General features: G+C 39.9%; 1 protein-coding gene across 1 annotated transcript in view; it reads right to left on the bottom strand.

The window, feature by feature from the left end:
• Positions 1–24,871, bottom strand: part of LOC133401234 (CUB and sushi domain-containing protein 3-like) — a 260,580-nt gene that overhangs the window by 145,878 nt on the left and 89,831 nt on the right. The window contains 12 exon segments of the mRNA XM_061673947.1: positions 732–870; positions 1,529–1,720; positions 2,694–2,896; positions 3,601–3,727; positions 4,665–4,856; positions 9,914–10,070; positions 10,941–11,110; positions 12,641–12,829; positions 14,077–14,292; positions 15,055–15,171; positions 18,914–19,102; positions 24,080–24,267. Of these exon segments, the coding sequence (XP_061529931.1) occupies positions 732–870; positions 1,529–1,720; positions 2,694–2,896; positions 3,601–3,727; positions 4,665–4,856; positions 9,914–10,070; positions 10,941–11,110; positions 12,641–12,829; positions 14,077–14,292; positions 15,055–15,171; positions 18,914–19,102; positions 24,080–24,267 (2,079 nt within the window).

Genomic DNA, 24,871 nt, shown 5'->3' with positions numbered 1-24,871 from the left:
GACACTGCCGCAGGAGCAATCCTTGAGTCCTTCATGAAAGAATATTCAACAGTGAAGAGTAGGACTGCCCTCAGGCCCGTCTTACCCTGCCAGACTTGCTGCTACACGCCTAAATTGTAATTAATAATGTAACAGCTTCTGAGTATCATGCAGCATAGTAAATGAGTTGCACTCATATCACACCTCTTCCTGTAATATAAAGTACTCATCTGAAAATGCTCTTTTACAGCATTTCAGCAAAGCAGCAATAATATCTGCTTTTGAATCATCCCCCTCCCTAAGTGCTGCTTTTTCTCTTATCTCCCAACACACCTGGACTCAAACCCAAGTGCATGACTGCGCAGACATGGCCAAGTTTGCTCAGTGATGTTACAGCTGGTTCCGTCACAGAGAACAAGCAATTCCGAGGTGCAACCTGCGCTGCGGTGCATTGACTGAGAACCGCGTTCAGTTTCAGGTTAGAAAAAAACACCACGTTTCGAGAAAGCTCAGTTGTGTGAGATACTGAACCATGTATATGGGAACGACTAACATTAAGTCTTCCTTTTCTCCTTACCCAAGGTACTAAAATCGAAAATGATGATGTTATTCCCCCCAAACAGTCTAATTAAATCCTGAACTCTAACATGAAGACCGACTGTGACTAAATCCCTCTGTTTTTCATTTCATGCCGCCATTTGGGAATGCGTTATTTTCAGTGATTAAGTGGACAGTGTAGCAGATTAATATACCTGATAAAGGCCAAGGAGATGACATAGTCAGAGTGGACAGCAATAAGCCAGTCACAGTCTTTACTGTGTGGGTAGGGGTGTGGGTAGTTGGGTGACAGGATGAATCCTGAAGATCCAGTTACATTCCCTCCACATGGAGCTTCAGGCAAATTAAGAGACGAGAGAGACACAACAATCACAAATGTACTTTCATTTTGCTCTCAATATCTTTCTATCACAGTGAAAGATCCACTACAGAAGAAGCACTTGCTGACATATTGAAATTATATTTAAAATACTCAAACATTCCACCTTGAGTGACAACATGAGCATAAGATGCACATTAGTTTAAGTACAACTACCTGAGTCACACTACGCGAGCTAACTGCGAGAGAGAGACTAAAGACTTCTCGCGCTCAAGTAAGACTATTTGGCAGTGATTCAAGAACATCTATTTCTTCACACCTACTTAGAGTAATTATTTGTAATTGCATTGTAAGGTAATTAGCTGTTAAGCCTTAATAAGACCATGTGTAGGGGGGTATAGAGTCCTGAAATAGTGATAAAAGTGGATTTGTCCCCCTAAGAGCTGATTACAGCACAAACGTGCCAAAATAGTTTTGTATGACCAACATATCAGCAAAAATTAGACGCTGTTGTAACCTGTTAAGACCAAAATCTCTCCTCTTTTTTTCACTTTGATCCCCAGCTTTTCTGTCCTCCCCTCTCTAGCTTTTTATACCACATATCACTCTCTATCACTTTTACTCATCTGTCTCCTCTGACTCACGCTATTCCACCCCTCCCACCCTTCTCACCGATGCAGCTTGGAGGGCTGGGTTGCCAGTAGTATCTATTTTCTACTTGGATGCAGGTGATTCTGCTCTCCCCCTGCAATTCATATCCCGGATCACAAGAGAAGGTCACAGAGTCACCGGGCTCCCGGCCTTCCCCGTTGCGACTGCCATTCATGGGAATACCTGGATCTCTGCAGGCAGTGGCAAGAGAACCTGAGGGGAAACACACACACACACACACACACACACACACACACACACACACACTTATGTTTAAATATCATACAGACATTCACAATACATAATGGGCATTCTAAATGGACAAAAATAATGTTGCATCTTGTGTAAATACTGTCTGTGTAGAGTACTGTTTGTAAATGTTAAGTTCCGCAAATAATGTTTCATCATTTTATTTGTATTTAGTTTATAATAACTACAATAATAAAATGTAATAATCAAGCACTCAGAAAGTAAACACACTGTACACAAGGGAGGGGACAGCGACGGAAAATGTTCTGTCCCCCCACCCAGGTTTGCTGCTTGGTCCTAGTAGGTGGATGCAAGAGGTTGGTGTGAGAAGAGTGGAGTGAATGGGATGGAATATTGCAATGGAGCAGATCTGCGTGGTATTAAGGGGTCGGGTTGTGAAAGGCTTTGAAAGTGAGAATGGACTTTGGAGGATCAGCCCCGGGACAAATAATATATTTTTTTTTAATTAGATGTATGTAATTTGAATTATGAAAGTCATAATGTGTTAAAATGCATTTCTAGGATCAATACTTGCTTTCAAACAATGAAGGAAACCGTACAAAAGCATTTTTTTTTTGTACAACGAAAATATCTAAATTCATAAAATATGACTTGAATATACAGACTGGACAGAGATTTACGTGTGATTGTGCCTGGGTGGTTGTTTTTTTACTCCATAACGTGCAATAAACAGAAGAGTGTAACATACTGGTAAAAATGAGCAATGCAAGAGACTCATCCCTTTGTAAGATATCACACGATTAAAAAAGCAGCACTTGGATTGACAATACTGATTTGAGCTCTTTAAGGCCACTAGTCCTGGCAGACACCAGGACTACACCTAACCCTAACCCATTATCACACCTCATTCTAACAATGTTCACATCATATGAAGAAACACTAGGACACTGTCTTCTAGTATGACGAAAATACTTACTGGAGAAGTCAATGGCAAACCCAGACTTGGTGATATAAAAGTCCGTTTCAAACTGAATTGTGACCACATTGAGAGTAGAGTGAATCCCCTCAGGCAGCAGTGAGCCGCTAACCTCCTTCAGAGGCATTTCATTTTCCGGAGGCCCATCCCACACCTTAAGAATATCATGGGATGCCTCAGTGTCGAAAGCGAGAAACTGGAGGCTGTAAGAAGTAGGATAAGAATATGGTTATAAAGGCTCCAGTTCTGTTCATTCACTTTGGACTATTACTAAGTAATAGGATGGATATCAGTTATATTTGATTAGACAATTTGTTGTAGTATTTCATCAAGCAAAAAAAATATGGCTTCCTAAAAACAACTTGCACAAGTCTTTCTTAGAGGGGAAGTTGAGGTTTAATAGAACTTTAGAAGATTAGAGTCAGGTCAAATGAGAAATCAATTTAGAGAGCATTCTTACACTTTTGGGCATTCCTGTTGAGATTTGCTGCAATCGTTCAATGTCTGATTAAGTTGAAAATACAACAACAGAGGCTTTGCATCAGCACTCTCATCCAGAGATATTATGAAACATTTTTTAAACAGACAATGTATAACTGGCTGTATCAAATCATTTTTACTCCACCAAGACCTCTTCTACTGTATAAAGTTTTCTTTCAGGACTTCACTTCATCCACCATGTGCAATTTACACACAAACGTATGTGTAATGAATTTTCCTATCCTCACACAGTTGCTTTTCTAGCTCAATTATATCATTTTGTTGTTGTTGTTGTTTGTTTGCTAAATTAGATTTTCCACTGAAATATTAATAATTGCTTTGATACAATGAAAGTGAGGCAAACAGTATCACATTTTACATACACCTGTCTTCTATGGGCATTTACTGTATTACCAACTGGAGTTACCTGACAATATTTCCAGAGTTGACCTCAATGCTCCATGTGCACCTCAGGTTGTTGTCATAAGGGAAGGGATAACCAGGTGAAAGGATGCGGCCTGAAGATTTCCCCTTAAAACTGCCACCACACTCCGCTGAGTGCATACACACACACACATGCACATGCACACAGACACACACACACACACACGCACACACACACACTCAAAAATAAACAATAGGTATGCTGAAACGAGGTATAGTTTTCCAGATAATGAAGGACACCAGTTTTAGTTCAACAGAGATTTGAATTTTTCCTGCTTGGAGGTAAATGGAAAACAACAAAGGATGTTCCTTTGAAAGTCACAATTATTATTATTATTATTATTATTATTATTATTATTTTAAGACAGAAAGCATTCTAGAGAATATTGGGCTGGTTCTCGCATTACAGGCAAGCTGAAATATCTATTATTATCGTGCTGTGTATATTAAAAGAACAAATGGTGTTTAATTAGTATGAGATTTGCATTAGATTGTAACAGTCCATGGTATAATAAGAAATAAAGGGGGGGAAATCCTTGACAGGAGCTACATTGCGGCCCAAGGTAATAGGGTGATAATACTATTCAACATTCAACACACAAATACAAGACCTCGACAATAATGATAACCCTTCAGTAATTGGCCAGTGTTAAAAATGTTCAAATTCAGTATAAAATCGAGGAGTTCCGTAGGATTCACCAAATCAGTTTTAAATTGTTAATGACCTTTTGAAAGACCACTATGAAGGAAATTTAAGTCCTGCTGATTATTGCAAAAGTCAGCAAACCACTTACCACCAATTTAAGAATTAAAATTTTTTGAACCACTTAACTACAGAAAAAAGAAAAAGGTGTGAGGTTGAAAATCTAGGAGAAGTTTGTCCTTCTGAATTTCCATTTACATTTTCAACTAATATTTGATTGATTGGCTCCAATGTAAAGGTAAAAGTTATTTGTTGGGCTTGTATAGTTGTAATACATTTAAATACATTATTTGACTTTGCCAGTAGAAAGAATGATTCAATAATGAATAATAATAATAACTTACCTATACATGATGGTAGGCTGTTGTCCCACGCCCTTCTCTCGCCAGTCATGCACTTGATTATGCCACTTCCGTGTAGGGTGTAACCTTGGTCACAGCCATATGAGATCGCACTTCCAGAAAAGTGACCCCGGTCACTGACTTTAAAGCCAAATTGTGGCACACCTGGTTCATCACAATGGGATAGCTCAAAACCTGAAGGATAGTATAGTAAAAAGGCATAGTAAAAATAACGAGCATGGCAAAGGATATACTATATGGATTAATTTATCAAGTCCACTTTGGAGTACCGTTTTTCTTATCTTTCGTTGTTAATAGGCATTGACAATTAATTACCCATTCTATTGCAACCCTAATTCCAATGAAGTTGGGACGTTGTGTTAAACATAAATAAAAACAGAATACAATGATTTGCAGATCATGTTCAACCTATATTTAATTGAATTCACTACAAAGACAAGATATTTAATGTTCAAACTGATCAACTTTATTGTTTTTAGCAAATAATCATTAACTTAGAATTTTATGGCTGCAACACGTTCCAAAAAAGCTGGGACAGGTGGCAAAAAAGAGCTTCCCTGAATTGCTCAGTCATTCACAAGCAAAGATGGGGTGAGGTTCACCTCTTTGTGAACAAGTGTGTGAGAAAATAGTCGAACAGTTTAAGGACAATGTTCCTCAACGTACTATTGCAAGGAATTTAGGGATTTCATCATCTACGGTCCATAATATGATCAAAAATGAATCTGGAGAAATCACTGCATGTAAGCGGCAAGGCCGAAAACCAACATTGAATGCCCGTGACCTTCGATCCCTCAGGCGGCACTGCATCAAAAACCGACATCAATGTGTAAAAGATATCACCACATGGGCTCAGGAATACTTCAGAAAACCAATGTCAGTAAATACAGTTGGGCGCTACATCCGTAAGTGCAACTTGAAACTCTACTATGCAAAGCAAAAGCCATTTATCATCAACACCCAGAAACGCCACCGGCTTCTCTGGGCCCGAGCTCATCTAAGATGGACTGATGCAAAGTGGAAAACTGTTCTGTGGTCCGACGAGTCCACATTTCAAATTATTTTGGGAAATTGTGGCCATCGTGTGCCCCGGGCCAAAGAGGAAAAGAACCAATCCGGACTGCTATGGACGCAAAGTTCAAAAGCCAGCATCTGTGATGGTATGGGGCTGTGTTAGTGCCAATGGCATGGGTAACTTACACATCTGTGGAGGCACCATTAAGGCTGAAAGGTACATACAGGTTTTGGAGAAACATATGCTGCCATCCAAGCAACGTCTTTTTCATGGACGCCCCTGCTTATTTCAGCAAGACAATGCCGAACCACGTTCTGCACGTGTTACAACAGAGTAAAAGAGTGCATGGACTCCATGGCGTGCATGGACTGCATGGACTGCATGGCCTGCCTGCAGTCCAGTCTCTCCCATTGAAAATGTGTGGCGCATTATAAAGCGTAAAATACGACAACGGAGACCCTGGACTGTTGAACATCTGAAGCTGTACATCGAGCAAGAATGGGAAAGAATTCCACCTACAAAGCTTCAACAATTAGTGTCCTCAGTTCCCAAACGTTTATTGAATGAAAGAAAAGGTGATGTAACACAGTGGTAAACATTACCCATGACATTTTCTAAAAACAATCAAGTTTATCAGTTTGAACATTAAATATATTGTCTTTGTAGTGTATTCAATTAAATATAGGTCGAACATGATTTGCAAATCATTTTATTCTGTTTTTATTTATGTTTAACACAACGTCCCAACTTCATTGGAATTGGGGTTGTACTTTGCAGGAAAAGCTTCCTTCAAGAGAAATTACAATTATGTTCAAAATTAAAGGGCAATTAAAAGGGAAGATTTAGTAACGTATACTATACCTATATATACTTAAAATGTTATACTTGGAGGTCACCCATCCCTCCATTCATCCATGCATCTATCTTCTCGACACATCCTTATTAGCAGTGCAGGCGAGCTGGAACGTATACACGCTGACTAAGTGCAGAAAGCTCGGTATACCCTGGACTGGTCGCCAGTCAATCGCAGGGCACATAAAGACAAACAAACATTCACACTCACATTTTAATCAACCAAATATGCATTATTTTGGAATGTGGGAGGAAGTTACAGGTGCCCACGCAAGCACGGGGAGAGCTGGCAAATTCCACACAGGAAGGTCGGAGCAGTGTTTTGACAGAACTGTGAGGCAGAGATGCTAACCACTTGTGCGACGCAACATGCTGCCGAGGTCATACAATAAAGATAAAAGTAAAGCCCGAAAAATACAAACAATCTTGCAGTAAGTCTTTGAACTTGACCATGGCCTCGATATGCATTACTTATCTTCAGGTACTAAACTTAAGTGTTCTGCCATGCAGCAACGGCAGCCTCATATAAACTCAACAGTGCTGATTTACAGTCTCACCTCCCCGTGAGGCCTTTGCCCATGCCAGATGTTATGGTAATATTACAAGTGTCATGCCCAGTATAAATCTTAAGCAGTTATGGCTCATATATAGAAAACTATATTGCAGTTTTGGTAGAAGAGTAAGGTTAAACATGAACCCAGATTTCAGATGAAGATTTAAACTTGCCAAATTAGCACTCTCTTTTCAGAAATCAGCCAATCCTCTCCAAATCCAAAAGGGCCATTCATTTTGCTTGAAAAGACTGCACTTCAAATAGGAAAAGGGTGAACCTTTTTATGCTGCTTTTTAAAAATCTTACTTGAAACTTTTTCTACTGTGGGTACAGAAAGTTTTAAGACCCTCTTAAATGTTTCACTCTTTGTTATATTGCAGCCATTTGTTAAAATCATTTAAGTTCTTTTTTTCCTCATTACACAGAGTGCCCCATATTGACAGAAAAAAACGGAATTGTTGAAATTATTAACATTTTTTTTTTTACATAATTGTTTAAATGTTTGCTGATTTATGAAAAAAGAAAAACTGAAATATCACACAGCCATAAGTATTCACACCCTTTGCTGTGACACTCATATTTAACTCGGGTGCTGTCCATTTGTTCTGCTCATCCTTGAGATGGTTCTACACCTTCATTAGAGTCCAGCTGTGTTTGATTATATTGATTGGATTTGATTAAGAAAGACACACACCTGTCTATATAAGACCTTATATAGACAGGTGTGCTCACAGTGCATGTCAGAGCAATTGAGAATCATGAGGTCAAAGGAACTGCCTGAAGAGCTCAGAGACAGAATTGTGGCAAGGCACAGATCTGGCCAAGGTTAAAAAAAAATTCTGCTGCACTTAAGGTTCCTAAGAGCACATTGGCCTCCATAATCCTTAAATGGAAGACGTTTGGGACGACCAGAACCCTTCCTAGAGCTAGCCGTCCAGACAAACTGAGCAATTGGGGGAGAAGAGACTTGGTGAGAGAGGTAAAGAAGAAACCAAAGATCACTGTGGTTGAGATTCAGAGATGCAGTCGGGAGATGGGAGAAAGTTCTAGAAAGTCAACCATCACTGCAGCCCTCCAACAGTCGGGGCTTTATGGCAGAGTGGCACAACGTAAGCCTCTCCTCAGAGATGGACACATGAAAGCCTGCATGGAGTTTGCTAAAAAACACCTGAAGGACTCCAAGATGGTGAGAAATAAGATTCTCTGGTCTGATGAGACCAAGATAGAAATTGTTGACCTTAATTCTAAGTGGCATGTGTTGAGAAAAACAGGCACTGCTCATCACCTGTCCAATACAGTCCCAAAAGTGGTGGTGGCAGCATCATGCTGTGGGGGTGTTTTTCAGCTGCAGGGACAGGGAGACTGGTTGCAATCGAAGAAAAGATGAATGCGGCCAAGTACAAGGATATCCTGGACGAAAACCTTCTCAAGAGAGAACCTCAGACTGGGCCGAAGGTTCACCTTCAAAACAGACAATGACCCTAAGCACACAGCTAAAGTACCGAAGGAGTGGCTTCAGAACAACTCTGGGACTGTTTTTGAATCGCCCAGCCAGAGCCCTGACTTAAACCCAATTGAGCATCTCTGGAAAGACCTGAAAATGGCTACCCACCAACGTTCACCATCCAACCTGACACAACTGGAGAGGATCTGCAAGGAGGAATAGCAGATGATCTCCAAATCCAGGTGTGAAAAACTTGTTGCATCATTCCCAACAAGGTTCATGGTGGTATTAACTCAAAAGGGTGCTTCTAGTAAATACTGAGCAAGGGTCTGAATACTTATGGCTGTGTGAAATTTCAGTTTTTCTTTTTTAATAAATCTGCAAAAATTTCAACAATTCCGTTTTTTTTGTCAATATGGGGTGCTGTGTGTACATTAATGTGGAAAAAAATGAACTTAAATGATTTTAGCAAATGGTTGCAACATAACAAAGAGTGGAAAATCTTAGGGCGTCTGAATACTTTCCGTACCCACTGTATATACAGTACTGTACATGATGCTTAAATCCATTTAATATAACAATCAAGACAACTAATCACAGTTTCAATCACAATTTACTGTAATGCCATGCCGTGTCTAGTGGAATTGCCACATATTTTATAATGTGCTGTACCTATGGGGAGAAAAAAAATACAAAACAGACTGAAAAGGAAATAAATACCTTTAAATTGGAATACAAAATAATGCTGTGTCATTTATTTGTAGAAGCAATTCATTAAAAACAATTACAAGGGGGAGAAAAAAAAGACAAAACAGACCGAAAAGGAAATAAATACCTTTAAATTGGAATATAAAATAATGCTAAATCATTTATTTGTAGAAGCAATTCATTAAAAACAATTACAACAACTATGTACAGTCAGCAAATTAATTAGCAGGATAAACAAATCTCATCTATTACCGGCCCACAGTTTGCATTGGCCCATTAATGTGTGCACACCACTATAAGAGTACATACAGGACATGGTAGAGTCAAAATACCACTGAAACCAAAATGTCAATTCCAAACCATTTCATCATTTATCCATCTGGAGCATGAGGTATAGTTCGGCAGCAATGAGTTTAATTGCCCAAATAAAGAGCAAAGGAAGGTTCTCATACTGGAATGATGTGGTCGGGAACGCAAGAAAAAAAAAAATATATATATAACACTTGGCTGTTGAAATGCACCATACTGTGCAAAATGATTAACTGTTAAAGGCACAGCGAAGAAGGGTGACGGTCAGTTCATAGTTTGTTCTTCATGAAGGTATATATATCATTTAATCACTGGGCAAAGCTTTCGCAATGAGATGGACAATAACTTACTATGATATTTGAGGCGAAAACCTGCTGCTGTGCCATCCTGGTCGGAGTAGAATTCCAACCACATATAGTTGGAAGTGGTAGTCAGTGACAGACCTTGCATGGATGTGCCCGTGTATGTGCTGAGGGGTGGAGCAGCACCATCTTTACCATCATACACCTGGTCAGAGACAAACAAATACAAATATGAGTGCAATGTGGCTAAAAGCGCATGACCCACTGACAAGTGGAATTATTAAATTAAAAACTAATGCTGAGGGAACAGAGGACACAATTAGGGGAAGCTATTGGAACTGTATATATTCTGCTTCATGTGGTACCTGAAGCGCAAACCCAATGCCCTAAATGAGATGTGAAAATTGGATTCAGGGATCCAAAACCCCGCTAATCATTGGAGATGAATTAACAAGTCAGATGATAGAATGTATAATGTCAAACAGTATTGCAGTACACAAATTCAATGAGAGATTATATGTGGTGAATCATGTGGGAAACATTTGCAACCTGATATTTCTTTGAATTGGTAACTTAAATGTCAATTGTAGGAATTGTATTTTTCCATTGTCAGGTATTATTAAGTCTTCCTGTTGTGTTTCTAGAATGGACTCTTTGAGCTGACAAAAATAGGGTTCTTTAAGGTAGTGTTGTGTAGTCCTCTGTAAAAACATTTTCATAAACGAATAAGAAAGAAATGTCATCTACACAAGTGAATGACGAGATACGAAGAGTGGGATGACATGCGCTACTGATCACACCATTAGACATCTGCACTACAAAGACTGAGCTCCAGATGAGATAGAGGGTTATTTGCATCAGTTATTTGATCCATTTAGTTATGCTATGACTTCTACGGCAAAATATTTCTGCAAAGTACCTTTCGCTTTGCACAAAATTCCTTTTCCCATTTCCCATTAATAATAAGCCCAAACCTGTTTCATTCATTTTGAAAATGACAAAAACTGAGTTGGTGAGTTTTTTTTGTTTTGTTTTTGAGTGTTTGTCAACGCAGAGGAGCACCTTGTGCCTTTACCTTGAGGATGTCACCTTGTGCAAGATGAAACGTGCTGGCGGTGATGTTGATGCCTTTTCCTCTTTGAACATGAATGCTGTATACACACTCGTGGCTGTTGTCATACGCCAGAGGATAGTTTGGCGACAAAAGAACACCCTCATTTTTGGAGACTGTCGAGCCACACTCCGCTGCAAAACAACAACAACAAAAAACACACAATTATATCAAAAATTTGAAAGAAGTAAAACGTCAGGTCACATAACTTAGTATGTAGCAAAAGCACTCTACAGGTCACCAACATTAAGGGGTTCTATGCAATAACGCAGTCTACAATGGTTGAGATTTCTCTCGCTAAATGGAGCAACCCAAATACTCTATTCAATGCAATGCAGTTGTATATCACTTGAATAGTACTTGACATATTGCTAAATGAATACCTCTCTGAGAGTGTCAGTCATAACATAACGTGATTAATTATCTTTGTAACAAGAGAGATACATCCCTGGGCTGGATCTCTTTTGATTAAGGTCATAATGCTGTGGCGGGTTTCTGCATGTCTGATCCATTAATTACCGTTCAGCCATCCATTTTCCGTACTGCTTATCCTCACTAGGGTCACGGGCGTGCTGAAGCCCATCCCAGCTATCGCCGGGACGAAAAGCGGGGTACACCCTGAACTGGTCGCCAGCCAATCACAGGGTACATATAAACAAACAACCATTCGCACTCACATTCACACCTACGGGCAATTTAGAGTCTTCAATCAACCTACCACGCATGTTTTTGGGATGTGTGAGGAAACCGGAGTACACGGAGAAAACCCACGCAGGGACAGGGTGAACATGTAAACTCCTCACAGGCGAGGCCAGATTTGAACACGGGTCCTCAGAACTGTGAGGCAGATGTGCCGTGCTGCCCATTAATTACCAATTAACCAGTTTTGGAGAGTTGAGTTTATCCTTTTGTGTTTGTTTGTAGTAACATAACAGGAATCATCACTGGGCACTGACACATTGTGAAATGTTATTCACGTTATTAAATGATTGGTTTAAAAAGGTTTTTACTTTCTTACATTTAGGGTGAAATTGCTTGATGCCAATGCAATTGAGTGTATAATTACTTTGCCAACTTAATTATTCTGATTGAAGACTTTGAACAGAAAAGGATGCAATATAAAATGTATGAGGATTTTCTTTAATGCTATTTTGATACTAAGCAGCAAATCAAATCAATTGTGTCCTTTCATACAAGAATATGAATATTTCAAAGTATCAAGCCAATTAAACAAGTTAGATTCAGAAGAAGCCCTCCACTGATATTTCTGCTATTGTTTACAGACATGTAAAATTTATAAGTTCATTGCACTCTCAACACTTAACTGGTGAGCCAGGAATCAGATTTTGCAATCGCATTTCACGCAAAATAATTCAGGGCGTGATGAGACAGCAAATGACTAAATGCCTTTGCTATGAAATGTCAGCACGGTATCTCAAGAGTTAGCTATTACTGAGCCCTTATGTGTGTGGGGGGGAAATGGTGCTGTCTTTGTGGCCTAATGTATTTTGCTTAATTGTATTTCACTAATTCACCAAAAGAGTGCCTCAAAGTCTATCCATTTATGTCAAATACATAGCAAATACTGGTAAAGAGTGGAAACAGAGCAATCTACTGTACATAATTCAGCAAACAGAAGAGGAAACAGAATGAATGCAACGTACCCACACACCTTGGCAGAGGGGCACTCCACATACGGCGGCCACCTCCCAAGCATACTATCTCCTTTGCCCCCTGCAGCCGATAGCCAGTGTTGCAATGGAACAAAAGGGCGTCACCAATGCCAAACCTCGAGCCTGCATGCCAGCCAAAGCGGGGTGTCCCAGGGTCCTGACAGGGCTCAAGGTCATATTCTGGAAATCATGACATTTCAAATGTATTTGTAACAAATTTAAAAAAGTTTTCGCATTTTTCCTTACTGTGTTTCCATTAGCACCACTTTGTAAGTTTTAACTTTAGATTAGCATCATCAGTGCCTTTTCCTCTTCAAGGACACGCAGCAAGTTAATTTCCATCCTTTATGTCTTTATAAGTTAGAGGAGCGTGTGAAAAACAGAAAAAGCACTATACAGTCAATTTGATGGAAAAGCAATTTGCATAGCTTTGCCATTTGTTTTGATGCTGCTGTTTTGATGCTGCTCACATTCTATATAGAGTCAAAACTATGTGTAGCCTTATTGATTTCAGCACCTCCGAAAAAAATACAAAATGTTACACTCGTGGGATGTTGCCTGACAACGTGGCACATTTTCAAAAGTCATGAAAGGTTAGAAATGAATTCTAATTACGGAATCTACAGCTGCTAATTGCAGCGCATGTAAGGACAAATACTTTCACATGCACACAGGCATTAAGAACACACCCTCATTCTCACAAAATACAATTCATGAATATTCATAACCGCATTAGTTATTCACTTCAGTGTACAGCAGAAAAACATTTAGCCAGAATGCTTGAGACGCCGACCCTCTTTTTGTCATTCTACTTTACTATATAATGTAGCTTTTTTCTCTTCCCATATTCTCTTCATCATTTCTCCACTCTACATCACCATCTGCCTCCTCTCCTTCCGCTCTACTCATGCACCACCACCTCTCTGTACTTCCCCACTCCTTGGTCTGTGCATGGGAGGGCCCCATTAATTCATTTCCCCACACCCCCATTCCAGCTCCTCTGTCCTGAGGACAGTGACCTGCATGGCATGCTTTGATGATCATTCCCATCACAGCCAGACAGTCTCTAATTGCGTGACCTTGTCGTCTCTTAATAATACCACTCTGATCGACACAGCCCAAAGCGGTCAACTTTAAGCCCACTCTCTTTCTGACTGACAAATAAGTCCTTAAGTTACTTTAGACATGTTTTTCAGAGAGGCTTAGCATTTTGAGCTCAATGATGAGCTGTTGATTTTTATCTGACCACATTTGAGCTTTTATACTATTTAATACCCCAACCTAACTCCACCCACCACATTTTAAGAAACTGCACTTCTACCTTTTGCATTCCTTTTTAAAAATGTCGGCCAACCAGCTCGTTCTATAATCCTACCAATGAACCCCCTTCTGCCTCCTGCAGACAGAATACTCATGTGCTCCCATACCCGAGAAGGATATGTTGAATCCCTGAAGAGATATGGAGAAGTCCGAAATGAAGCGGAGCTGTGCTTTGAAGTTGCCATACAGGCCCGCGTTAACCGGAGCCGGCCTCTCTGAGCCAGTGAGTCGAGCCAGTGGCTGAGCGAAGCTGCCATTTTCTGTTATCAGAAGATAGTCATGGTGATCCTCCAGGTGGAAGGAGTGGAATGTGAATTGCACACCTTGGAGGAGAAAATAAGGCCCGTTATTGGTGTCAAGAGATAAATGAAATTATAAACAAGTTCTAACTCAAACGTGTTTACAAATGCATTCATTTTCCATCCATAAACTTAATGCAGTGACATAATATGACTAGTCTCAATCCAAAGAGAATTTCTTTTTAAAGTAAACAGTTCTTCAAAAGGTATACATGTTCAGAAATTTGTTCAGTTGCAAAACATTGCACCCGCATTGTTAATTTCTAAACAAACAAAGAAAAGGTGGAAAATTAAGTACTCTAGAACCCCCTTTATTAGGAGGAGCTTGAAAAGTAAGAAACAACAATACCAAGGTGATCAGTCATTTTGGTGAGCTACACATACTGGAGCACACCTTCCTTTTCTTTGCTTCTACTGCTTGATCAAATCTGTCAAAATTTTTAAGTGTGCTTTTGGACACCTTGGCTGAATCAGTATTGACATTCTTTACTGGACTTTAACAAGGTATTTCTGCCCAGAGGACTGCCAGAAATTGAACCTTCTTTTTTTTATAAGAAATCACGTCATACCCCAGAAAACGTGATTAAAAGTCAGTGGCATAATAACTGGAGCACCTTCGGTTCTTCATTATGACTAACATCAGGTTTTTGAATGTGTTTTACATCCTATGTGCATTGAGTTTGCATCTGCCCTTACTTCTGGATCAGAAGTGTGTCCATAACAGGCAAGTGACTGTATGTATGGTTACATGTAAAAGAATCAATGTATGTGTCGTTTACAACAAACCTTTTCCATGGCTAACCTCCACAGTCCATGTACAGTTCAGGGAGTTTGGATACAGCTCAGGGTAGCCAGGCGAGAGGATGACACCAGCAGGCACTTTGATATCCCCGCCGCAAGAGGCTGAATAGAAAGGGAAAATAATGAATGATAAATGCTGCTAGGGAAAAAGAAAACTGTAAATGAAGCAATAAATCCCTCACCTGAAGAGAAAGGAGCAATTTGGATGAATAATGCATTTGAGTCACATCACATCCTATCCTAGTATTTTATGAGGATCTGTAATTCTGCCAACACAATGTTTTTTCCCTACTTTGTTCCAAACCAACCCTCATTCAGCCCTCGACAATAAATCATTCATTGATTCAGCAACCATGTCTATAGTCACCTTTCATAAATTACTTAAAACAAGAAATGTGGTCAGAACAGCATATTGCATTGCATTTACTCGCAATTAACTGACACAAGCATACTTAGAGGATTAAATCAGTTTCATTGCAGTCGTTACTTTAAAGGTCCTGTATTTTGGCTATTTAGACCTCCGTAGAGTGACTCTCTAACATGGACTTTGTATAAAAGTGTCAATTTCATTTAAAAAAAAACACATTGGTTTTGTCATGAGTGTCCAGAAAAGTCACCTCTGACTGTTTGACCCAGTTTTGTATCCGCTTTGTCCATATTTGGGTAAGACCGCCCCCTTTCCTCTGATTCGTTGCCTCGATGTAGAAGACCTACTTGTGAGAACACACGTTTGTTATGTTGACAGCCAGCGTGTTGACAGGAGCTGGCTCAGGAGCGGAAAGGGAAGGCGGAGATCTTCGCGAGTGACATTGATAAACTCAAGAAATTTGAATGACCCGAGTTCAGGCCTCTCGGCAGAAAAACATCTTGAGACTCAGGAATGCATGGATGATTTTAATTCACATTCCACATGTTTACAATATTAAATCCCAAATACTAGAAAAAAATGGTTTGGCAAAATTACGGGATATTTCAAAGGGATTTTGAATTATTTCCACACAAATGAGATTTGTGTTAAATGAAGCATTTAACTCGAGTCAGTTTGGGAAGACTATCCAGTGGCAATGACTCAATAATGTTTGTTGATGAAGCAATAAAAGCCAAGACATGTATTGTCACCTTGGTGATGTGATGCTCATGTATGTTGATAATTGACATGTAATTTAATACACAGAACGCCTCTAATCTCATGAAAGGCCGTTGATGAGATAATTCTCCTTGCTCATTGGCTGCTATGAGTGTGGAGGTTTAATGCTACATTCATCTGAAGGTTAATTGGCTTAACTGGATATTGTTCAAACAAGGAATCCTTTTTTTCATGCAGTCAATATAATTTACCTAAAAGGTCATATCACATAAAGGGTGTTGTCATTGTTGTTTACAGTAAAACATGAATACAGTTTGACAGGTTTTTTTTTTTTTTTCCTCACTCATATGAGCGAAGTGCTCATGATTGTTTGCATTTGTGCCTGTTTTCTCTGGCCCAAATGCCCTAAAAATGACATTACAATCAAATGCCTGGAAGCCTCTCTCAATATTAGAAGTACAGCTCTTGTGAATGTACGTATTTTCAAAGTAATGAATGTCAGATGATGTTTTGGAAGATCACTACGAAGCCTGAGGCCTCACAGCTCCACACACCCACCCCTCTTGTCCTCACTCCTTCCCCCCTTGGGCCCTCCAGCAAGCACAACACATCAAGGCCTGAATCCTTATCCACCAACAAAATTATATCAAATATTTTATTAATGAGCCAAAATTACATAAAGTCATTAAAAGTGGATGAGTACACTTGGTAAATTTTCTATTTAGAGGGTCCAGAGGCAGAAGGCCAAGGCATTTGGCACCAGTGTGGCTCACACCTAAGCAAGAAAAGGTTCCAGGACATAAAGGTAAAGGCCATTGCAGACACAGCATTGTATCTCATACACGATATAGTACATGCAGCTGACTCGATGCATTTTGTTTATTTGTTTTATACCTGACGACTGGTTATTACATCTGCCTCACAGCTCTGAGGACCGGGGTTCAAATCTCAGCCCCGCCTGTGTGGAGTTTGCATGTTCTCCCCGTGCCTGCGTGGGTCTTCTCCGGGTACTCCGCTTTCCTCCCACATTCCAAAAACATGCATGGTGGGTTGATTGAAGACTCTAAATTGCCGGTCGGTGTGAATGTGAGTGCGAATGGTTGTTTGTCTATATGTGACCTCCGATTGGCTGGCGAGGGTGTACCCTGCCTCTCGCCCGAAGATAGCTGGGATAGGCTCTAGCACGCCAACGATCCTAGTGAGGAGAAGCGGTACAGACAATGGATGGATGGATGGATGGATATTTTATACCTGTAAATGAGTGGTCTGTGACATTAACAGTACACACATAGTGACACTAATCACCACATTAGCCCCCATGTTTCTGAAATCTGAAAAAAAACATAACTAAAAACATAGCCTAGAGAGTGAGATTATGTGGGCTAACAGAGCTACAGGGAACATCTGACGTCCTTGCTTTGAAGCTGAGATAATTTGTTTTCAGGTTCACATGATTCATAGCACTCCCACCCAAGGTGATCTTCTATTAAAGAGAAAGGATATTGACAAGCATATGCTTGCTTTAGCCTCTGCCAACAGCCAAGATGCATGGGGGCTGATTTACTAAGATCCCAAATGGGCGCTAAATTGCGTGTTTACTCACTCTAACAGATTATGTGCACTCTTGTTAACAGTTGTAAAGGTGGTGGAGACCTCCATATTTAAAAGAGGATTGTGGGCTCTAGATAGCTCTGATGGTTTTCACCATGTAACATTTGGAAGACCACCTAAATTACAAAATGAAATTTGAAGTGATGGAATTGGAAGTGTTAGTGGAAGACAAAAAAAAAAATCTTACAATAATTTTGGGAAAGCCACCAACCACATAAAAGCCATATTTTGTTTCATTTTACTCATCCTGAGTCTCCTGTGTAGCCTGCATAATATTGCATTTAAAACATTGGACAGCACACATGAAAAGCTGCTCTGGGAGAGTGTCATGAAATGAGCCAGATGCAAGTAAATGCAGACTTGAAAGTTCTGTCATAGGTGATATGGCATGACTCCTTCTTGGGACTAGTTTCAAGTCAGCTCACAGATCATTCAGAAGCTCCAAAATCACATTGCCGAATAGACAATATCCTCGTTTACATGGAGCCTTCTATTCTGATTTTATTAGCCCAAATGGAGCCCAAACCGAATGAAAACGCTCCATATAAACACCTCATTCGGGAGAAAAAACAGGCCGGATCTGAATAGAATTTCATTTGGTTTCACAGTGGTGGAAAATTCCTTTTGCCAAACAGATCAGAAGAAAACTTATGCCTATGTAAACTTACAATCGGAATAGAGCCGGGAAAAACTCTGTCTGCGCATGTTCCTCATAGCAACATTCTTATTTGCTGCACTGTGAAGGGAAGAAGGAGATTTACCCTGATAATGATTTGGGATTCCCATCTAGGATGGCTCAAATGACTTAGCATATGGTGCTCAAAATGTCAGCAGACTTTAGAAATATCAAAAAAATGATATGTTTTTGACAGATAGTTTATGATAGATGTGTTTTTGGTAAATGTTAGTTCAATAGTTATGCAATATTAGGGCATTAATGTGTATACTTTTTATTGCAAGTAGTTTTAATTAGACTGCTTATAATTGTGCTTTACATTTTCTGTCCTTATTAAAGCAACATTAAATTAATATTCGACACAACTGAGGTTAGCATGGTGTGATCCTTGACAACCGCTTCAATTTATCCACATGGTCCCTTTGAAAAATCAATTGCCCACCCCTGATTTAACGGCTGTGTAGGCATACCATCACAAGTGGGCAGAGGGTGGCTCCAGAAGTGGTTCTTTTCACAAACCAGTGGTTCTTCAAGGCTTAGTCTATATCCTGGATCACATTGGAAGGATATCGTAGAGCCAATGGACAGGTCGTTGCTTAGCCGCACACCACTGACTGGGATACCAGGATCCATACACGAGTATGTATCCACTGTAACAACTATAAAAAAAAAAGTGTTTGTTAAAAACGGTGTCAATAGCACATTATTGAATACATTGTTGTTTAAGTGAACAACAGTATGCCTGTCAGCCACTGAATTAAATTAATTTTAGCCATTTAAAAACTGAAGACTTGCCATAGCTTATCCAAATAGAATGTTCAGGGCGTCTGAGCAAAAATTCTTGGATAATAGAGAATAAAATGTTTTTCTAAGGAGCTACACTTTGATTTTAATACTGTACTCTCACATTTAAAAATACATGCGTTTGTGTAAATGCAATGACAATAGGACATACTGAGCAGAAAACCCAGTAAAAAAGGATAATAGCAAATTGTAATAGTGAATGGCTCTGAAATAATATACAGTGGAACCTCGGTAAAACGGATCCCAATATAAAGGATATCGGATAAAACAGATCGTCGGGACTGAACAATGTGCCCAAAAATTGTTTCCACTTAAACTACCGTTGACAAAGTCTGTTACTTCCACAATTGGCCGCTGTTGTTTACTGGCGCTGTGGAGCAATGCAGGCAGAGAATGGCACTGACGTATTTCAGGGTCACAGATATACAAAAAAAAAATAGATCCAATTTCAAAAGACGTGCCTCCCATGCTTACGTGGCAGCCATGTTGAATGTGGGGCATTGACAAGGTGGCTATATCATGATGGATATACTGTATCGACTGTCTATTGTACATAGAATCACAGTACAGAGAGCGAGAGGGCATAGTGGCACTTTTAACTCTGAGGAATACAAAACACAAGTCTCGAGTCTGGAACATGCTATTTTTGGTACAGTAAAATTTTTTTGCCAAGCCGTTCACATTTGGCAACGGATTTGGAACTAGGAAGTACACGAATTCCTCGCCTACGATGAGTACTGTACATCAACAATGTCACCATGACCAAGCACACCAGCATGGTAAGTTTGGATAAAATGTGAAACTTTCCAACATTTTCAAGCTTTTTTTATATTTACTTACAATAACTTGTACTGGGCGTTTCAGGCCACGAAAAAAACCTAGAAAACTAAGTGTGTATTCGACAGAAATATGCGCACATTTGGCCTAAAAAAAGTGCTTCAATGTAACAGACAATTGGTTATATTGGACGACCCCCCACCCCTGTACTGTCGGTTCCACTGTACACAGTTTAAGAACATTTGTGGAGGACATTTACAATTCTGAGGCGGCACGGTGGGCGACTGGTTAACACATCTTCCTCACAGTTCTGAGTATCCGGGTTCAAATCCGGCCTCGCCTATGTGGTGTTTGCATGTTCTCCCCGTGCCTGTGTGGGTTTGCTCCAGGTACTCCGGTTTCCTCCCACATCTCAAAAACATGCATGGTAGGTTAATTGAAGACTCTAAATTGTCCATAGGTGTGAATGTGTGCGCAAATGTTTTTTTGTTGAGATGTGCCCTGCGATTGGCTGGTGACTAGCTCAGGGTTTACCCCGCCTCTTGCCCAGAGTCAGCTGGGATAGGCTCCAGCACGCCCGCAAACCTCGTGAGGATAAGCGGCAGATGTGCTTATGACATGGCCAACTTGCCATTTAATTTAGGACATGTTATTGCTGGAATGCTTTGGGGGACCTTAAACTGAAAAGTATGCACAGAAACATGCTTTGTCAATTCCCTGAAACAATTGGGAGCACCAGAAACTGCACCCTAACCAGGAGTGAAAAATGTGATATGACAGCCTTCCTTCTTATAATTCGTTCTCAATCAGCACTATTCAGATTCAGCATATCCAGCCGAGGTGTGACATTTTGTAATTGTGGTATATAATTTGCATCTAATGATAAACAAATCGTTGGCCATATACAGTATATGGTCTGCATAGCAGTGGTGGCTTGAGAGACGAGTGACTCAATTTATGAGTTTTTCAAAATGTGAGCCCTCATTTTGCTTTGACTTGTGTGCATAAATTTAGATACAAGCACTGTATGGTGTACAGTGAAGTCAACCCAACTAACATCAAAACAAGCAGCAGTTTGGCAGATACTGAAAAATTCTTCAAAAAGAGGCTTTAACTTGCTTAATGTCATTCCAAGTTGAAGTGAAGCTAAGCCTAAAAGAAAGAGACAAAAATATTGTGTATTTAAATCAACCACATAGCTTTGCATGAGGAAAGTCCACCCAGCTTAATGTTAACAAACAATGCAAAACCCCATAGACCGGCTAATGAATAGCATCGGTGTTGAGGTGTTATAACCCTTTGAAGCAACCGATATACGAATGTAACACATGTAGACAAGCAAAATAACAATCTTCACAAGTATATATTCTTTATCCTTTATATCAAAAGTACTCCCAACACCAACAAACCTCCAAAGATGGAGATTGAAAAAGGATTACTCTTGCATGCACTGCAAGAGACTAGCAAACCTGGAAAACATTCTTTCGTCCTGTTGAGGAAGTCTGACTGAGGGCAGGTTCAGGTGCTGCCATGATTGGGTGCTTCCGCAACTCCAATGGGCCGGAAAAGGGCGAAAATGAAAAAAAAGCAAAAGACAAAGGCCTCTGCTTCACCAGCTTTCTTTCAAGGAAGACGAATGTGCAGGGATCCTCGATACGGCAAATGACACTTGACCTTGGGAGGCAACCCGAGTTTCTAGATGAGTTTGCTGTCACCAGCCTCCAACCAGACATCATGCTTTGGTTTAGGAACAGAAAGCAGGTGACCCTAATAGAGCCAATGGTACCCCGTAGGGAAAGGATTGAGGAGGCCGTAGCGCAAACTGTGAAAACACCAGTTTGTCATCTTCAAAAGCCATCAGCGAGAATGGTGAACCTGGAATCCACTAGTGGATGTCGGTTGCTGGGGCTTTCTTGGACAGTCAATCTGGAGAGCACTGGGGTTGCCGCAAGAGTCATGTGAATGACATTTCAAAGCAGGCCGAGACGACGGCTGTGCCGAAAGCAGAATGAGCTGTGGCTGAACTATATTATCAGTGGCGACGGGGGCAGAGCAGAATGGGGGAGACCCAAATAGCTGAGCGGGCAAGTCCACGACACTGGTTCTGATGTCAAGCCCCATCTTGGGTGCCTATTTGAAAACCCGGTTAAGTCAAAAGGTGGGAATCATAGAGCTCTGCCCCTTTTGAACAAGGTTTGAAAGGGACCAACTTCTATGCTAGCCACCCCACATAAGGAGCAGGAGGCAAGTATTGCAAAGGGGTGTGACTGCGGTACATTTATTGTTTAAAGACATGGGGCCCTTGTATATGGGCAGTATTTGTTCATACTATTTGTTTATTATGCTGACTGAGAACAGATTTTAAGTGTGAAAAATTTTCAATATGACATCAATTAGTTAAACTGTCACAACAATGAAAATATCAAATTTTTCACTCCTTGTTTGGGTCCAATTCCTGTGCTCCAATAGTTTTAGGGGATTGACCAAGCCAGTGTCATGTCAAGGCAGAAAATAATCTTTTAAAATTATTAATGTACTGTATAATATTTTACAGCTCAATTCTCCCTGCATTCGGAAATCATACATTGCAAGTTTTGAAAACATGTTTCTTTTTCCAGTTTAATTCTACAGTAAGTGATTTTATAAATGATTTTGGCTTGGTCTCGCCAAATCATTCCAATAATAGCATTTGACCTAATGCAGTGCTTCTCAATTGTTTTCTGTTACGACCCCCCCAGTACGAAGAAAAACATTTGCGCCCCCCCGCTCCCACCCGCAGCCCCTGCGAGTACACCTCTATATAAAATTGTATCTAAAACATAATCTAATCTTATCCTTATAAACATTGACAAAAATTCAAGAGAAGGACATATAGACTGCCATCTACTGTAGTGGATGTGCAAGTACACTTTATTCTAGTACGGCAAATCATGTTCTTTCGGGTCTCACACGCCTCCCCTGGCATCGCAACGCGACCCCTCACTATTTGAGAAGCACTGACCTAATGGAAGAAACTAATATGATTTAACTGTTATTGCGTTGCAGTAGCCTAGACAACAAAAGAGTGATGCACTTGAAGACACTGAAGCATAATAAGGCAAAGACATTTGAGTTCTGATTTCAATCAATAGTACTAACATAACAACAAACTCAGTTTTATGAATCACATCTGTGATATTGCAAGCAGTCTTGAAATTGATCAATCTCTGTCCAGACAGTTTGATTTCTTTCAAGCACTCCATATCAATGCATAATGAACTATTTCCAACAACATTCCCTCAGAATAGAAACACTCTACGCAGAATGTTACTCGACTCCAGTGATTCTCAACTGGTGGGTCAGGACCCAAAAGTGGATCGTGGAGCTATTATGGATGGGTCGTGGACATGTAGTAAAGAATTTATGCTATAATAATTCAGACTGTTCAAACTGTTACAATTGCTTTGGTCTGCAGTCTTCATTTCCTAAAAAGAAGACTAACTATAGGAAGAGCTCCGTGCCAAGATATGGAGTGCATTTTTTTCTACATGCAGTTATGTTCATTCTAAATTTATAAATAAGGTGCTCTGAAATTACATTTAAAAATATGCTATTCATATGTTTTCAAAGGCTATTTTTGAACAATACATGTTCTTTATTGTTGCAAATTTCTGTAAGTGGGTTACGAATTAGCGTCAATAGAAACATGTGCGTCCCAGGGTGACAACAGTTGAGAACCAATGCTCTACTCTGTTAAAATTTGCAATGATTAATTCTCAACACCCAGACATTCTTTGGCTCAAAATATATGTGACAAAGTTGACTCATCTAGCTTTTTCTTCCCCTCCCAACCTGAAACAGACCCAAGAAGGACAGACATGTCATACAGGGCAAGACAAACACATGCACATCAGAGAAAGTTCTTATAATGGGCATAGAATAAAATTATTACAGGTACAGACAATTCTCTGAAAAAAAATACACTTGTTAGTTACAGGGATGTAGAATTCATTTCGTCCTGAATCTGCATATGCTCACTGCTTAGTGAAGGTAATATGGCATGCAAGTACTGTTACCTTGATAGAAAATTTTGAAGCCACTGTTGGATCTACTGTTGTCTGTGGTGAACAGCAAATACAAGAAGTTGCTGGTACTAAACAGAAACTGAGGAACCTGGGTTCCATTGAATGAGCCAATGAGAGGTGAAAGTAGATTTGGGCCGTCATGTACCTCCAGAAAGTCATAGCTGAGTTCAGTTTGAAACCTTTAAAATAAATGGAGAAGAAACAGGAATTGAAAAGTAAAGACCCTACGAGAACACTTTGCACTTTTTCAACACCATGCTCTGTAGCTCAGTCTGTAGCACTTTGTGTTTTATGGTTTTGTGTATTGAAAATACTAGGGGTTGTCAACCTTTTTGCTATTAGGTGTCACTTTAAAATGGCTTTGTAAGTCAGTATGCCGTAAAAACCTTGGGTTATTAATAACCATTTAAAAATGGCACGACTAAAATGTAAATACCCAAGGAACTATACATTTATTTGGAAAATGTCAGCTCAGTGGTATGTGGATGTGTCCAGAATTAACTATTTTCAAACTCATGTTAAATCGGAGTCAGTGCACACCTGCCATCATTTAAAGTGCCTCTGGTTAACCCCAAATAAAGTTGAGATGCTGTATTCGGCTTTTTTTAACATTTTTGTAGTCACAACTTACAGCAAAAGCCATGGTCCAAAAAGAGCTTTCATTGCGTCAGAGGGATCGCACTGTTCAAAAGCAGTCAGGAGAAAGGTACAAAATAATTTTGAAGGCATTAAATATACCATGGAACTAACACAGTGAAGACAATCGTCATCAAGTGTAGAAAA

This window comes from Phycodurus eques, chromosome 4 (genome assembly GCF_024500275.1).
Source record: "Phycodurus eques isolate BA_2022a chromosome 4, UOR_Pequ_1.1, whole genome shotgun sequence".
NCBI lineage: Eukaryota > Metazoa > Chordata > Actinopteri > Syngnathiformes > Syngnathidae > Phycodurus > Phycodurus eques.
Note: the sequence above shows the minus strand (reverse complement) of the source record. Positions and strands in the feature narration are given on the sequence as shown.